Consider the following 18,574-nt stretch of genomic DNA (forward strand, 5'->3'; position numbering starts at 1 on the left):
GCCAACTTTAAGTGCAATTTCACGTCTCTGTCACCCCAGTTATTCTTCGCCTACCCGCTACAGTCTGAAATTCCTTTAGTATGAATCAAATTGACATGAAGCACTTGAAAATGCTTGATTGGAGTAACCATGGGTGACGTTAATTCCCACTAAAATGTAATCACTCAATAAGTGAGGAGAGGATGTGATGATACAGGAAAGCTTCAGATTTGGGAAGACATAGGAGGTGGAGACTAAGAAAGTCTAGGATGGAGAAAGACCTGGGGAGTGAGGTAGGAAAGGACACAAAAGGGCAAGCCTAGAATTGCCAAAGAGAAATGGCTCAGACTTTGGCATTTGGCCAAGGCAGTCCCTAGATTTTTTTTTTTTTTTAATTCTCATGGGCCAGTATGGGTGTGTCCAATTATTTGGTGTGGCACATGTGCCATATTGGCAGCTTTACTGGAATATCACCCTTGGATCCCAGAACACACACCAGCACATTGAAGATACCAGGTTTAGAACCAAGGCTCTTTGTTCCTAGAGCATTCAGTAGTCACAGTACCTCTCAGTTAATACCACACTCTGATCTTTGCTGGTCTGGCAAAAGGAAAAATGGGATACTTCTCAGCCACACTGCCTTGGACTCACCCTCAGGATCCGGTTGAAATCCTCCTTGTCCACTCTTAAGAAATGGCAATTATCTTCTCGCAAGACGATAGAAGCAGCTCTTGGGGCATCGTTCACTAGTGCCAACTTGCCAAAGTCATCCCCCTCATGCAGGGTACAGACCACACCCTGGAGGGAGCAGAACATTCAGATGAACAGGATCCCTGAATCTGAGCAGACAGCCACTCACCTCATGCCACAAGACCCCCTTTACCCAAAACACTGTATATATAAATGGACTGTGCCAGGGATGCCAAAGGAGAGTTACAGAATTAGATTATAATGTTTTATTTTTCTTTCATTTAGTAATATGGGCTATGGCCTAACTAAAATGTACACATTTAATGTATTTATTTTAAATTGATACAACATCTATAAAGAGATGAGCCCCAGAAAGTTCAACTCGAATGAGTATAATAATTTAGATAATCTGTGACTGGAGATGCAGTAATGTCTTTTCTACACCGAGTAACAATGTTGTTGCAGGTTTAATTGTAGCACTTCAATACTTAGAGCCACACTAGTAAATGGAGCATAATAAAGTTTCACAAAGAAAAAGATATATATACCTTGCCATAAATGACTACATTCACTGATCCTTTTAGAATAATGTACCAGGAGGTGCCTTCTTCCCCCTGGTTAAACACTAGACACAAAAAGATGAAAAGACTTATGACAAGAATAGAAGCACATCAATATAAATTACAGCTTATCAAATCATCATTTTTAAGTCCCCAGAATTATACATTTACTCCAGAAGGAAAAAAAAAGTCACTGGCAAATACTAACTTATTCAGGTGGAATGGTATTTCCTTTTCTATAGAACACGAAAGAAACATAGATACCACGCTACTTGCTAGGCTCTAAAAGGTATGGATTTACTATTGAGCCATGTGCCAGGAATCCATTTCTTAAAGCGATAAATACACTTTCCCCCACAGTCCATCAAAACTTATTACGCTATCGAAAATAGTTTTTAAAAGTAATCTTCACGCTAGTGTGTGAAGTTTGAAAACGTGCAAATCAGCACTACATATTGTTTATGGATATGTGTCTATATGTTACTAAAAAATGAGTTGTGATAACACTCACTGCACATAGGGTAGGAATTACCTTGGGGAGGGAAAGAAAACAACGAGATAAAGGAAGGAACAAAAGGGCTTCATTTGTATCTATAATTTCATTCTTTAGAAAATATGAAAAGATAGTATCATGCCCGTGTTTGATGAAGATAAAAAAAGGTGCTGGTAATAATCTCTATTTTTTTTGTTGGAAATACTTAAATATTTCTAATAAAATGAAAACAATCAGTAAGTCTGAATGAAAAAAAATAAATGAGAAGTTAAGTCATCAGTGATGATAAAAATAAAAAATCTTAAAGCGAACCATTAAAATGTAAAGAGAAAACATTCTTCCTAAAATTAATATCCATGTTAGAAATACCACTATTGATGACTGGAAGTAAAACATTTTGAAATGTAATCTTTATAACACTTTTTGCTTTTACGATTCATGTTCCTGCTTCTTCGACTAACACAGTCTGAAGAAAGAACAAGATTTTCCAAAGAACCTCTCTTGAAAAGTTAACAGGTGTCCATTTAAAAAAGCGTCTTATGTTTCACTCGATTTAAAAAGTGTCAGTTTAAATGGAACAATGTTTTTCTTTATTGCAGAACTTTGAGAACCTTAGTATGCTCAGGTGTCTTCTGACTCTCCAAGGGAGATTAGAGAAAGCGGCCTTTCCTGCCTTGAGTAGACCAGGAGCCACGTTTACCAAGAAGGATTTTGTAGAACTTGAGGAAAAGGATGGCTTAAACGATTCTGTTCACATTCACTAATATCAAATTGGAACGTCTTGCTTCCAAATGCCCTCACAGAACTAAACAAGTTGGGTTCTGAAGAGATAAGAATATATTAGCACTGCATTGGTATTTGGGGCAAAGAGTTTCTCTCAGGCTCAGAACTGGTAGAGCAAGTGAGAGAAGAAAAACCAAGCAGGGCGATTTGTCACTCTAACTAGGGATCTGGAGAGACAGACTTGTTCTCTGAAAATCAAATTCAAGTGAAGCTGCGTGAAAAGGTCCTTGTAGGGTCCTTCCTGAAGAGCAGTGACTTCACCGCACCCTCTTTAAATACTGCCTTGAGTCAGCAGGGAGCCAGTGGAGACTCAGTCTGGCAACTGCTACCAACCTGGGTCCAGAAAACCCTAGGGCAGCATAATAACAGGCACATGCTGGGAATAGTCGCGAGGCTCGAGAAACCGAACTGCCACATCATGTCCTTCCAGGTCTGACTTGGCCCCTCAAGAAGGAAAGCATTTGCAGTCAGGTTCCCATGGCATATGCTCTTGAGAAGCTCGCCAGGCACAACGTCCCATTACGTTTACTTACACACGGTTCCTCCTTTGGCATGAGACTCAAAAATGAGAACACCTGCTAACTCTCGTTTCACCTAGAAGAAAAAGAGAAAGAATTGGGAAAGGCCAGATTGGGGGGTGGGGTGGGACTTGTTCTCCTGAGCAGTGCTGAATGTACCCTTCTGTTCACACAGCCATTTCCCACTTCGCTAGCTGCTAGTCTCGTCTAGAACCACTTTCACCAAATTTGCCACTAGATTCACTTATTTTTGGGAGAGCATAAGCAGGGGAGGGGCAGAGAGAGGGCGACAGAGGATCCAAAGCAGGCTCTGCACTGATAGGCTGACAGCTTGATGCTCAAACTCATCAACCGTGAGATCATGACCTAAGCTGAAGTCGGACGCTCAACTGACTGAGCCACCCAGGTGCCCCTACCACTAGATTCGTAAGGCTCTGACAAAAGCTATCTTATAAGCTAATTCATTCAAAACAGTCTCCCCAGAAACCATTTAAAACGTGGCTTCACATGTATGAACTAGCTAATATCTCTGCCAGTCTTCCATCTTGGGTGGGAATATCATCGGACCCTGCTGCTATGAGAGGCTCTTCCTTGCATCACACATACACACACACTGGAAAATTCAAATGAAACTTCAATGTGCGGGCAGATTTATATTCCTACATAGCTAATTGTTTTAAAATCCTAAATTATGGTTGCAAATCTTGGCTCTAATTCCCTAAGAACAAAGTGACCTCAGAATTTCCCCCAGTGCCTGGGTACCTGGGGTTTGAGCTAGAAGAGGAGACTCCCCATAGTCCTTTCAATTCCACCACGCTGAGCAAGTCACAGCAGGGGCGTGCTGGGGACCTAGAGTGCAGGCAGGGAAAAGGAGTCTCCCCTCACTTCTGTCTACAGCATGAGCTCATGATACCTACAAAGTGCAGGGGCACTCCAGCTGAGGCGCCCAGGCACTAGACCTATCCCCATCTCCCACGGACAGAGTGAGGATGACAAGGGCAGTGGTATGTGGGAAGGGTGGCTGTGCTAGACTATACCCCTGAATGCCCTATGTAGGTAGGTGAGCAAGCTTCTGGACCCACAGTAGTGCAGCAGGAGAAGGATGGGAAGGCAGCTCCATCTGAGTTGAAGGGGGAGGGGTTTGGAACCCTTCTTCTTGGAGCTGTGGCAAGTGCCTCATTGCTCTCGGCAGAGACCTGACCTCTGCCCCCAGAGAAAGGACCACAGACATTGCTACCATGCATGTGGTAGCATAATGCCAGCAAGTAAGCTGGGAATGATAGGCAAAGCAGGTATGTAGACATTGCTGAGGGGCCTCAGAATATGATCTGTGAATATTGAAACAACTTCTATTTACTATTATTATTGAATTATTAACATATAGGAGACTTGTGCTACCTGGAAAACACATTCCTATATTTCTTCTATAGGAGGATGTATTTCTGTCCCTATTCAAAGCCAAATTTCTGTCCACTGCCTTCCTAAATAACCTCATCATGTAAAAGTTCAGAGTCAGACATAGCCATTGGGCCATTTTTCACTAATGGGCCCTGCTACCATGTCCTAACATATCTGAGGCAATGTTTCCTTGAACCTTCTGCTTCCTTCTCCATAGGGCAGCACACCTGGGCAAAGCCGGCCCTGTGGGCCAAGACAGGCCATCTTGATTTTTCTCCTTCCTCTATATTTCATGGAAGGGTCTCAGAGTTCCCCTTAAGGTCTGGATCTTTTGTCAAAGTGCACAGATTCCAAGATTCAGGTTTTGAAGAATGAAGTACATTTTCCAGTCTTACCCACTCACTCATACTGCTTCAGGGTTTAGGGTACATGAACAACTACTAACAACATGGTAACACTTGATCCCATTTGGGGACTATTCTTTTTTTTTTTTTTTTAATTTTTTTTTTAACGTTTATTTATTTTTGAGACAGAGAGAGACACAGCATGAACGGGGGAGGGGCAGAGAGAGAGGGAGACACAGAATCGGAAGCAGGCTCCAGGCTCTGAGCCATCAGCCCAGAGCCTGACGCGGGGCTCAAACTCCCGGACCGCGAGATCGTGACCTGAGCCGAAGTCGGACGCTTAACCGACTGAGCCACCCAGGCGCCCCTGGGGACTATTCTTGAGTGTAACTTCCTTTATGTCTCATGAGAGAGAGTAGGCATGATTTATGAAGAATTCAGGCATTCCTTCACCACCACCCCCATGCCAAAATACACTCCTTCATTGCTAACAGTGCATTCAACACCTCCCCTTCCCGAGCATGCTCAACAAGGAGACGACCTACTGTTGTAGAAAGATGGGATAAGGCCTTAATGTGAATGAGCTCTTCATAGATAATCTCTAGGTCATCCACGGTCCTCTGGCCAGGTCTACAAAGAAAAAAGTAAGAAGAAAACAAAGAGAAAAAAGTCATCACAAAAGCTTGAGATATAGAAATGGATTCAGTAATGTGTTTAGGGATCTCCTATGAGAAATCTCTATGAAAAGACTTTGACAGAAGAAAAGATCCTGCCATTAGAACCCCTAAAGGGATTTTTGAATCGAATGTGTTCCTTGATGGAAGAATGTGCATAGTCCTCTTCCCTTCCAATCTGAGGGAGGAACATCTCCACTCACATTGTAGTTGGCTAACTTATCTCTCACTCTGTAGATGATTGCTCCAAAAATTTGCTTGTCATTACCATCAGAATCAGTAACTGCAAAACTTGTCTTTTAACGCAACTACGAACAATTGATTTCATTAGCTGGATGACTGATCCAAATTCCTTGGGATCCTGTGTGATGTCTTAGCCTAACAGAATAATGCTGCTGTTACTATTGTTTCAGATGATGTAATATGTTTCTAGACAGGACTCAAATAGAGGATTAATGTAGACTCAACATTTTCTTACTTATCCCTGAAGAAGTGAGGGCATGAGATGAGCAGAAAGCAAACAGCAGTGTCTAGGATTAGTACTAAAGGGAAAGAAGGAAGGTACACACTCTCATTTCCCCAAATCTGTTCCATGGATGACAGCTCTTTCGTGAGATGTCAGTGTATGGTTTTTTTTTTTTATAAATTATTTTTTTTATATAAATTGTTTTAAACTAGTATCCAACAGCCTGTCTTTGAGGATAGAATATGGAAGTGTTATGGATGTTTTGGCATGGGAGGACTGAGTGGATTCCTAACCATCTTTAATGTGTGTGACTATTCTGGAATCACTAGTAGTGTTCAATTACACACCAATGATAATCAATACGATTGATCAATAATTTGGGTGTTCTATTGCTCCCTGCAATATAAGGAACCCTGGCTAATGTGTTTTTGAAACTTCAAAACAAACAAAGGGGTGATCAAATCTCAAAGAGCTATGTGGAAGGACAGGCAGCATTTACTTTCCGCTAATTGTTGCAATCATGTATGTTACCTATTCTGTAACCATCAGTCTGTTTTCTGTATTTTGTCCTGAAATTCCAACAATTTATGATATTACTCAATGTTACCGTATGTTAAACATTTAAATCTTAATGAGCTACTGATGGTATTTCATCCTTAATTGCATTACATTTTAAAAAGTGTTCCTTGGTCGGATAAATTTGGGTGTGTTGGAGTACTGAACACAGCACTGGATTTTGAGTATGCAGATCAAGTTTTAATCTCAGTGCAACCACTCAGCAGCTATGTGGCATCAGTACCAGTCTCATCTGCAAACTGGGGACAATACCTTCCTGAGAGAGACGCGAGAGCAAAGGAAGTAGCGAATGTGAAGGTGTTTGCGTATTTAAGTGGGAAAAAAAACAGCAAAGTGATTTTCAAAGCTCAAACCCTTGTTTAAGAAGTTTTAAACAGGGGAACCTGGGTGGCTCAGTCAGCTAAGTGTCTGACTTCAGCTCAGGTCATGATCTCACGGTTGGTGGGTTCGAGCCCTGCATTGGGTTCTCAGCTGACAGCTCAGAGCCTGGAGTCTGCTTTGGATTCTGTGTCTCCTTCTCTCTCTATCCCTCCCCCACTCACGCTCTGTCTCTCTCTCTCTCAAAAATGACCATTAAAAAAAATTAAAAAAAAATAAGGTAAACAAACAGATAAAGTATATATACTTTCACAGATAAAGTATAACATGTGGGCCAGCAAATTACATCTAAAACTTAGTCATTGGATAAGCAGTTTGAGCAATCAAAACTGAATTGTGAATATCCTGAAATAGTTGATTGGGTTAAATAATTTTGCCGCCATATTATATATCATGTAGGGAGTTGATCGAGTGGGACTAACTGGAGGAAGAAAGCTCTATGTATACCTTGCACGTTACCTTCTCAAGGGCAACTTTGATGCGAACAAAAGAATATGGTATCTTTCTCTTGTAGCATCAACAGAGGATGTTTCCTAATCCTGACTATTCAAAGGGACACGTACTAAATCGTGACCCAGGGGGATGCCAGCCAGCTTTACCTCCTGTGAAGGATCACCACTGAAGGACACAGCTGTGCACCAATCCAGTGCTTCAGGGCAGATCTCAGACAGTATGGGACCCAAAGATACCGAAGAAAAAACTATGGCCATGGGGGCTCTAAAGGAGCCAGCCCTTCTTAGTAAGGGGCCTAATCTACTACTTGACTTAGACATGGGGATTTCGAAACTGGGACCCTTGGGGATTTAAAAGTCAATTGAATCACCCCAGCTGATCTACCACGATAGAGGCAGCTAATGTGAAAGTCTCAGGTAGGCATAATAGGATTATGGCTCTTCAGCATGAGGAGCGGCCCTGCTGTTCCTGCTACTTGACATCAGCTGCAAATAGCATGGACCCTCCTAGAAGCTTGGCTAAAAGGGAAAACAGTTGCCAAGTCTCATTCTCACCTCCATGGGGAGGAAGAAAACTCAGCTGGGAAAAGAAAAGGTTAGAACTTATCTCTAAAATCTTGACAGATTCGAAGTTGGAAATCCATTCATTGTGGAAATCCAAATCAATGTGAAATCCATTCTGATCAACACTTATGGCATTAGAATCTATAAATCCTATTATATTAAAACTGATTGTGTATGCCAACTATACTTTGATAAAAAAGAAAATGAAGGGGCTCCTGGGCTCAGTCGTTTGAGCGTCTGACTCTTGACTTTGGGTCACGTCATGATCCCAGGGTTGTGGGATTGAGCCCTATGTCTTGGGATTCTTTCTCTCCCTCCGCCCCTCTCCCCCATTCATGTTCTCTAAGATGAAAAAAAAAAAAAAAAGAAAATGGTTATATTTCATCCAAGAGTTAAAACGTATAATGAAGAATGCTGTCCAGTCATCAATGCAGCATATTGCAAATTTGACGCAGTGGTTCAAGGTTGCCCTGTGAGCCACGCTAGGTAGTCTTAGGACCTGCATCAGAGTGTGGGAGAGGAGAAGTGAAGACAGTGACTCTGAAGAATTTCTGAAATCTCTTCACCGCCCTGCTGCCCCACACAACTGAGCACTGCCTGGAGCTCCACTTACCCCTTCCCCTCCCTGCCACTTACCATCCTCGCCCCCCCCCCCCCCCCCCAATTATTTCCCAGTGTCTTCTCTGGTCTGTTATTCTTTTGTTTACTGCTATTAGCTCGGTGCTCAGTGTGTTCTACCTTCTCTCCCTGGGGAAAAAGACAAAAAAAACCCCACCTTTCATCTATGTAATGCTGACACCTAAATCTTTATCTCCAAACAGACTTCGTTCCTGAGCTCCCAGAGTTTTCTGGCCACCTCCATCTCCTCCTAGATAAGCCACAGGCACTACAAGTGCTCCCTCATCATCACACAAGGATCTGTGAAGCCAGATCTCAATCTCCCACATCTTCCAGACACATTCATCTCCCCTCTCTTCACACCTTACCTCATGGCTCTGCTCTCTGCTCCAGCCATACCAGACATCTCTGTATCCCTCCAAAATGCTAGGCTTTCTCGTGTCTCCAAGACTTTCCACATGCTCTTTTCTTTGCTATATCTTTTTCTGCTGCAAGCCCAACTCAGATGTCATCTCTCCCAGCTAAAATTGGTTGTTCAACCCTTATTCTTCCATGGCACATGGTCCTGCTGCTGTGGTGGTTACAACATACTGTGAAGAATGCTCTTTGTTTAAATATCCATAACTCTAGTCTGCTCTTCTCAAGAGAAGCAGCATCTGGTAGTACAAAGGGCACTGGATTGGAAGCAGAAACTGGACTGGAGATCTAAATCAGGAACTTCCTAGGTATGTGATTGGTGTAATGCCTTGTTTCTGCATCTGTAAAATGGGAATAATTAATACGATTGTCATAGAGATCACAGGCGTTAATATACGCAAAGTATGGATATATTGGAAATAGAGCACAAGTGCAGGATGGCATTGTCACCAGGGTGGATGTTCAATATGGATGAAGACACACATTCCTACAATTCATGCTGAACTGAGGGTCTACCCAAGGGAGAAGGCAGCAGTGTTATGAACCAGTTCTTGTTCTGTGCCCAAGGGAAATGGGGGCTTATGCTCTGCCATCCTTCCTATCAAAGGTCAAGTAAGATGACGTGCCCATGACACAACTCACTTTTGATATGGCACACGTTTGTGTCACGGCAAATAGTTCATTAATAATGAAGGAAGGACATAGGGTGAAAATATTGAACCTCATCTCTTACTCCAAATCCCATAAAATGATAGAAAAGACATATTTTCCAAAGGATTATAGATTTTATTCATCCAGCTGTGAGGAAGAAATTACCACGTTAGACCAGCTGAAGTCACTCAGTAGAACTAAATCAAGATCAGTGGCAGCTTGGACAGAGGTGACCACCCAAGACCAAGTAGCACCTGTGGGGCTCAGCCCTTTTATGGCCTTATTTTTATCTACCATGCTAACGATCTGATTGGAAAGGTATTTTATAAAATTTTTAAATGTTTGTTCATTTTTGAGAGAGAATGAGAGAGAGCATGGGCAGGAGGGGGGTAAAAAGAGAGGGAGACAGAATCCCAAGCAGGCTCCGCACCAGCAGCGCAAAGCCTGATGCAGGTCTTGAACCCACAAACTGTGAGATCATGACCTGAGCCGAAGTCGGACGCTCAACCGACTGAGCCACCAGGCACCCCTGGAAAGGTATTTTAAAATCCAAAACAGCACTGAAAACAAACAAGCATCACCATCACCACAAACCACATAATAGTACTATGGGCAGACAGAGTTTTAGGAATTCTTGGGTGACAGAGAACAGATAGGGATAAAACCTGTGAGAAATGACTGGAAGTGGCCACAGCTCAATATTCACAGAAAACCACCACAGGAGGAAGACAGCAGATGAGATAAGGGCAGGACAGCGTCAGAGCGGTTCATCAGAAGACTGCTTCTTTCAGGTCAGTGGCCTCTTTTCCCAGGCCCCACAGTGAGCAGTGGGCAGTGGCAGAGTTTACTGCCAGGTGAAACCTTGAGACCCGCTCTCTAAAACATGCCCGGGGAGAAGCCTGAGAGAGAAGCCCTGGGCCCTCCTGCCGGACACAGAGGAGGAAAAGGAGTAGCAGCTCTCCCAGGAGCAAAATACCCAGAAAGGCCCCATTCCTGGGAAATCCTCCTTAGTTTGGCAACTAGTGGGAGGAAGAGGGGTGGCTTCAGCTTGCCTGCTCCCCCACGTGCCTCTCACAAAGCAAAGCCTGCCAGGAAACATGGCCTCCGCTGCCTTCAGGGGCAGCTCTGATGGGGATGCAGACCACACCTACACAGAAACCCATGTGGCGGCTTATTCTACCCCCTGGTCCCCCATTCAGCAATAGCCACTCCGGAGAAGTAAACACTTCCCTGGGGACTTGCTGGGTGCTGTGGAGAAACCCATGGCAGCTGTTTGAAACAGGATGGAACAAAGCTTAAAAACAGTTTAGTCTCCGAGTCCTAAATAACATTCAAAATGAAAGGAAAAAAAAAGAAAAGAAAGCTACAATCCTGTGGTCTAAAGCGGTCAATGTAATCACGGGGCAGGCCACAGTTATTTGGCAAGCCACCCAGGTAGCAGTGAACTTTTTGGTTCTGTTTACAGCCAATGTTTTAATGAGGTGAGAGAAGCTAGGACTGCAAGGTGTGAGGGGACTTACTCTAAAAAATGAGTATATTCACAGTCAACAAAGCAATAAAAGCATTTGTGAGAGGTTTGCCACAAGCAAACTCACTGATGTTTCAGGGGGCCTTGACTTGTCGCTAGGACTGAAAGTTGAGGGAAGTCCCAGGGAGGAGATCAGATGGAGCACGGGTGGCCAGCCTATGCCCACGAAGGTGGATCACAATCCTAGCCCCTCTCCTATCCCAGGTGGATCTTCCGGATTGTGGCAGCGATGACGGAAAGGCAGCCCAGCCTCTCCCAAGGCCGCCAGCTCGGAGCTGCTGTGCCATCTAGTGTCTCAGAGAAGATTCCCCTCTCTACTCAATCTTGATCTGCAGCTTTCCCCAACCCCCCCGCCAAAGGGCACCTGATAACAACTAAAAGTGAGCCTTCCCCACCACAATCACTGAACAAAGTCACATTTTAAAAGCGGGTTTCTCATGGCAAACAGTGGCATTAAGCACCTCTCACGCTTTGGTCTTTACGGGGGTGACAGGGAAAAAATGGAGAAGAGGTCCTGCAAATCAGACCCCAGCCTGTTCAAACGGTAATGAAAGGGTCCCAAGGACTGAAGGCAATTTGGCTTTCAAGAGTCAAGGGAACACTGTGCCCCAAGCGGGAGGAGGGAACCCCATGCACCTTCACAGAGTAACCTATGAGGCTGGGGAAGTGAATTGACTCTCTGGCTGCTCTGAGTGGCAGCCGGTGAATGTACCTGGTCTTTACTTGTCCTTCTCCAGATGTCACAGGGAGAGATATTAGGCATCCCTGCTTCTTTACAAATCTGCGTGGTGCCACATTGATGTGGATTTGTCGGATCCTGCTGTGGAAAGGCCTAGTTTCTGCAGGGGATGCATTCTGGCAGCAATGTCTAGTTACAGACAAGATAATAAACGGGGATGGATGGAGAAGCAGTTTATACATTAAAGGATGGGAGGGCTCAGGTGATATTGGAAGCTGCTGGTAAATACAGTTTTATCAAGGAATTTATCAAGGTCAGAGACTGAGCTCCTCAGTTATTGGAACGTGGATAAAATGAGGGATTCGTCCAGACACCAAGCAGCACGTGGGCATGGCCAGTGGTAAAATATGCAGGTGAGAGAATAAATAAGCCATTCTTCTAGACCTGTCGTCTAGTAGACCTATTCTCTGGTGCATGGGAAAAATACCCAGAAAAGTCAATGTTATAAATATCTAGTAAGCCATGGTCATGCTTCAAAATAAAGGAAATGCTTTATTATTTTTTTTCTGAGGGGTGGGGGTGGGAATGCTTTATTTTTCTTGTAACACTCCACCTCATCCCACCTCACTGTCCTGCTTATAAGTCATTTCTCAAACGTGGTCATTTTCCAACACCCTTAAGATTGTGAGAGCTCACCTCTTTCCGCTTCCCTTAAAGGAAGTTTGGTTTTATTTCCCACCCTCTTGTGTAATAAACCAACAAAACATGTTTCTTTTCTTTACCTCCCAGGATCCTTGCTTCTTAAGAGTTACATCTTCCATGTTAGAGACATTCCAGGAACCTGGTGACTGGACATTTGCAGTGTCCTGTCCAGATCTCTCTGCTCACTTCTCTGCCACACCACCACCCCTTCGCCTTATCTTTAACCCAGAAAAGAACACTTTAGGTTTATCAGATGCAATTAGGCATTTTTTAGTTCTGATAGCAAAGCCTGTACATCCCTATGTACATTCTTTCCTTTATTTGTGAGGTTAGAAATGAACATTGTCCACCATTGCAGTAAAGGGCAGATGCTTTATGAATATTTGTGAGAAATGAAGTCACCCTCATCAGGACATGGGTAAGGAGCCATAATTAATGCCCCCGAGTGCTAAGTGTTTTTAGGACAAAGTAATTTAAGGTTTTTCATGTTTAGAAATTGAATATGCCCAACATACTTCCAGCAAAAGTGGTTACTATGGGGACACACCAGAAGTTTAATATTAAACCTTTTAAAAGGTGCAAGTACAAATATTTTCCTGCAAAACATCTAAGCAGCAAGTTGAGAAAACAACAAATTTAGATGGCATCAGAGAGTATAGCTACCTGCCTTCGTGTATGATGCATATAGACAATCAGATAGAAAATGCAAACAGTTTTTGAGGAGGTGCTATGTATACGCATTATTACTTTTTCCTTGCAAAAATTCATTCTTACTTTTTTTTCTTTTTGCAAAAATTAATTCTTAATCAGGGACAGATGGACTACCTATATTTCTTTGGATTTCACTTCTTATTTAATAAACACAGTAGAGAGGGTGAAGTTGCAACCTAATAGAGAAGATGGAATATTCTCCATGAAAAAAAAAAATGGAATGAAATTGGCTTTGGAGTAAGCAGACATGGACTCGGATCCTGGCTCAGCCACATATACTTCCATGTGATGTCAAGGAAAGCACTTGACATCTACTAAACTCAATTTCTTCAAATGTAAATCGTGGATAATAACATAAGTCCTACTCATAGAGTAGGTTTTGAGGTTCAAGGACATGATGTATATAAGGTCACTATGTAAACTATACAGTGTGATTCATACATTAATTATTAAGTTTTGTTTGTAATTCTGGCCAGTGGGTTGATGTGAATATTTTTCTAAGTAGATGACAACGCTTGTACTCCACTCAGGTCCATGAGGTCGTAATTGAGTAAGATGAGATTAGTCTGTCATAATTATTATATATTTTTAAGATTATTTATTTATTTTGACAGAGAGAGACAGAGAGAGACAGCACGCACAAGCAGGGGAGGGGCAGAGAGAAGGAGAGATAGAATCGGAAGCAGTCTCTGCACGGTCAGCGCAGAGCCCGATGCGGGGCTCGAACTCACAAACTGTGACATCATGACTGAGCCAATATCAAGAGTCGGATGCTTAACCGACTGAGCCACCCGGGCGCCCCTGTAATTATTATTTTTAAATCAAATACCCATGACGTCTTTCCTCACCAATGCTCTAAGAATAAACCCAGCAGGCCATTTTGAATCCTGTTTGGCTTGGGAAAGGTGGTAGGCCACAGTAAAGAATACAGACTCCAGAGTCAGACAGACCTGCACCAGATCCCGAGTCCAACACTTTTGGGATAAACACAGGCAGGTGATTTAACCTATGCCTGTTTCCTAATCCATAAGATGGGGATGGTATTAATAACTACCTCACAGTTCTGCTGCAAGAACTGAATGAGATAATTGTTGAGCATAGTGCCTAGCATAGGTAAGCTCAATAAATGTTGGCTGTGATTAAATATAATCGTATTTGTTTTTCCCTTTACAATCTCCTTGTGAAGCTGGGAGAGGGCAAGCCGGTATTACTAAACTCACTTTATAGTTTAAGAGATTTGTCATCTGAAGATGTTGGGTTCTTATTAGTGATTTGGTAAGATGAGAATCCAAGGCTCTGGAGCCCAGTCTCGCTTTCACTTTATTTGGCAGTTTCTTGGGTCAAGTGCATGTATCTCAAATGCTGTCATTAAATTCTCAAAAAATAATTAATTTTAACCTCACGGAACTCAATATCTTGCATTGTGTCTTTAGTCTCAGCATCCTCTACAGACAGCAGAGAAACCTGCCGATTGCAAAGCGGACCATCCACACCTCTCTTTAATGTTCTTCAGTGGTGCCCTAAATGTCTATAAAATAATAGCCAGTGCATACAGAGTGCATAGCTGACCCCCCTCAATTAGACCTGGGCCTACCTCCCCAGCCACATTTACTAGCACTCTTGGTCTGGGCATTCATTCACTCTGAAACAGCTTATTGTTCCCTGCTGGAACTTTCCTGACATCTTTCTGGCCCCAATCCCACCTCTGTACTCCTGTCAGGCTGTTTTCTTTCTTTGTTCTGGCAAGAAGAACACTAAAATATTATTTTTGCTGCTGTTATGAAAGGGCTTGAGAATGAATTTAAACATCCAACAAGGACTAACTGAATGTATTAGAGACATTCAGAGGAAAGCCTACTATACACCTCTTAAAAATCCCATCCTTGAAGAACATTTAAGGTTAGGAGAAAAAACCCACAATATATGGCCCTTTGTAGCAACGTGGATGGAACTGGAGAGTGTGATGCTAAGTGAAATAAGCCATACAGAGAAAGACAGATACCATATGGTTTCACTCTTATGTGGATCCTGAGAAACTTAACAGAAACCCATGGGGGAGGGGAAGAAAAAAAAAAAAAGAGGTTAGAGTGGGAGAGAGAGCCAAAGCAAAAGAGACTCTTAAAAACTGAGAACAAACTGAGGGTTGATGGGGGGTGGGAGGGAGGGGAGGGTGGGTGATGGGTATTGAGGAGGGCACCTTTTGGGATGAGCATTGGGTGTTGTATGGAAACCAATTTGACAATAAATTTCATATATTGAAAAAAAACCCACAATATATTACTAAGTGTAAAAAGTTAGGAGTTTAAAAATAATAAGAAGGACAGGCACCAAAATGTTAACAATTATCTCTGGGAGATGTAATTGCAGGTGGTATTTATTTTTCTTTAACTCTTTTCAGTAGTTTCCAAATTTTCTACAATGAACATATTGACTTTAACAATAAAAAGTCAGTAAAATATTATAATGAACCCTATACTGTAAATGGGCAGCTGTATCCATCTTCTTCTCTCCCAAATCTGAATCTCAGTGGCAGTGATCCAATGGCTGGCTTGATGTAAGCATGAGGGATAAGTAGTAAATTGTCTTTAGAGAGGAGAGGCAATAAACCCAAACCTAAGAAATGGACCTCTTAATGCAATCATTTCTTCTGGCAAATTCTATAAGCTTTCATTTAGGGCACAGCAATCTTTCCAGAAAAAAACAAACAAACAAAAACAACAACAACAAACCAAAAACAAAAAAAACAAAAACAAAACAAAACAAAAAAGGCAAAGTTTTGTCATGCAGTGAAAGAAAAGATTCACAGTGAATTTCTTATTTCATAGAGATTAGGATCTTTAAGTCATCTTTCTCTCTTTTTTTTTTTCCATATTTCTCTTTTCATCTGATTTGCATTTGAGGATGAATTTCATAACTTTGAACATTTCTTAGCACATCCCAACAGAAATCAAAACCCTAGGAACCACTGACTTTAGGCTTGCTAATCTGGGTTCCCCTGAGGAAGCAACTTTCCCTATAATTATCAGGATTTCAAATTTCACACCCTCAAAAACAGCTTGGACAGAATAAGACCCTATTAAAAGAGGCTCTACTAATTTAGAAAGAAATACATAGCCTCTCATATGCCCTCTAGAGCAAATGTGTGGAACAGCAGGTGGGAGCTATCTTAATGCAGCCAACTAACACCCCCACTCCCACCTGGTATTTTCCCCTATCATTTGATCATCTGAATTGTTTCCTTTTAAACTTATGCCCCATAGCATATGTTAGAAAATATTAGTTTATCATATGAAATAAATGAACTCAAGTTTCTGGCTTATTGGGAAGATTCCAGAATCTGCCAAGAATTCTTTTTGTTGATTCTCTTTCCCTTAGCTATATATATTTTACATGTTTATATATTATTTCTTTGTTTTATATATATATATATATATATATGTATTTATGTATATGTATTTATATATTATATATATGTAAATATATATATGTAAGTATATATATATATTTTTCCTTCTGGTCAAGCCAACTAACCTATCTCTTTCTGAACTACTTAAGCTTCTAGGCTTTAAGGGAATTCCCGAATTGCAGATCTACCTAGAACTAGATTTGGCAAATGGCATCTACTTCATTTCCCTCCCACTTCTAAGCTGGTTTCTGATGGACCATGCTAAACAGCGGGACATCATGTCTCACTTTTCTTGGAAGAAGAGGTTGAGAGGCATGTACAGCAAGAACCTTCGTTGTCTCTTTTTATCCAGCTAGCTGCAAGTTTATAACATTCTGCTTATCTGGTCACTCCACATCTTTTTGCCCATGGCCCCCTATCCAAAATATCTGCTCAAAGGTAAGCCGAAGGAACATTTCTATTGGCAAGGATCTCCACTGTATCTACTCACTGTTGGGTAACCTCTTGCTTTTAGACTTATAAATAAAGCAAAATCAAAACAATTAGCTCCAAGAGCTCATTTTAGGTTTGATGGCTCTGTGAGCTGCAACAACAGCACCATCAACTGTCATTGTTCTATAGCACTTGCCCCCCAGTGCCATCCAGGTCTGCACCTGTGAAACCAGGATGGGCATTGTGAGTCACTCTGCCTGCCACCACATAAAAAGCTAATTTCACATTCGGGGTGTATGTTTTTTTTTCAATACCAATAGCAACAAGAGTATGCCAAAAAATTTCCCCTGAAGCTCTATTCTGTTTTTTAAACTACAGAACATTCTTTCATAGTTTGACAGTTAAAATGCTGCAGTTAATGTAATAAACAGAGAATTTTTCTAAGTAGCCTGTCAAAACAAGTGACACTTTTTTTTTTTTTGCTAGCGAGTCTCAGATTCAGAACAATGGGAAGTACCTTTCAAAGCAACATCTTCATTATACAATCAAATTCTCAAAGTAATCTTCTCATCAAAGAATATTGTGTTATTTCTTTCCCAGTAATTATCAGAGTTCTGCAGCCTCTCTGGCAGTGGTGACTATTATAAAATGCAGCTGTGCTGAGTTTAAAAATTGGGGGGTCCTGCCCTGGTCGACATGGAGCCAATGCATCTCATGCCTCCGCATTTCCTAATAATGACTTGGCTGTCTGGGCAGTAAAGCGTCAACATTTCCAGGACCTTTACACATGCCCTCAGGTTTCTAGGAGCAAAGTGCTCAAGGGGTCTCTTTAAGGACAGCAGTGATACTAGAAATTCTTGATCACCTAAGCATATTTTCTTTCCACTTAAATAAATTAGACGCTACAAAGGTTATTATCAGATTCCCTCCACCCCAAAAAAGGTGTATGTGTGTGTATGTGTGTGTGAGTGTGTGTGTGTGTGCATGTGCATAGGTTTGAAAGTCTGTCTCAAAAAAATTAGATTCCTTCTTTTTCACTTTTTCATCTCTTGGGAGCTGTCATTCCAGTAGAAAGAAAATCTAAGAGTATTGAGTCAGAAGAACTACCAGTTCGATTCCAGTTTTGTAGTTTGATAAAACCTGGAAAGGTAAGAAAATCCCAAGGGAACTCAAAATGACATGTCTTGGAATACTAGTAAAACCTGTATGTTCTAGTGATAGACTGGAAAAATCCAACCTTTGGAATATAGTTTTCTCTGAATAATCTTTGGGCTGCCAAGGATCATGCAATTCAATGCTGTATGGAAGAAAAAAAGCACAAGCACAGGCTCTCTTTCTAAGGGTGACTCAAGAAACCAGCTCTCAGGGTCTTGTGAGGGTGAATCAAGACAATAGCATGAATGTTTCTAGCACACAATAGGCACTCAATAAGTGTGTTTGTTGCACCAGATCCTAATTTGGGAGGGCCTCACCTCCTGGATTATAAATTCTCCAAAGGCAGGAACCATTTTATTATTATTATTTTTTAAAGAAAACCTCTTGGTACATGCTCAAA

General features: G+C 41.8%; 1 protein-coding gene across 10 annotated transcripts in view; it reads right to left on the reverse strand.

Moving 5' to 3' along the window:
- The window catches only part of RAPGEF4 (Rap guanine nucleotide exchange factor 4), a 290,928-nt gene that overhangs the window by 63,374 nt on the left and 208,980 nt on the right, over positions 1 to 18,574 (reverse strand). For all 10 annotated transcript variants that reach the window (XM_058713839.1, XM_058713831.1, XM_058713846.1 and 7 more), the window contains 4 exons: positions 5,311 to 5,395; positions 3,039 to 3,099; positions 1,218 to 1,294; positions 631 to 777 (listed from right to left, as the gene is read on the reverse strand). In XM_058713839.1, coding sequence (XP_058569822.1) covers positions 631 to 777; positions 1,218 to 1,294; positions 3,039 to 3,099; positions 5,311 to 5,395 — 370 coding nt within the window. The remainder of the gene's footprint in view (positions 1 to 630; positions 778 to 1,217; positions 1,295 to 3,038; positions 3,100 to 5,310; positions 5,396 to 18,574) is intronic.

This window comes from Neofelis nebulosa, chromosome 2, assembly GCF_028018385.1.
Source record: "Neofelis nebulosa isolate mNeoNeb1 chromosome 2, mNeoNeb1.pri, whole genome shotgun sequence".
Taxonomy (NCBI): domain Eukaryota; kingdom Metazoa; phylum Chordata; class Mammalia; order Carnivora; family Felidae; genus Neofelis; species Neofelis nebulosa.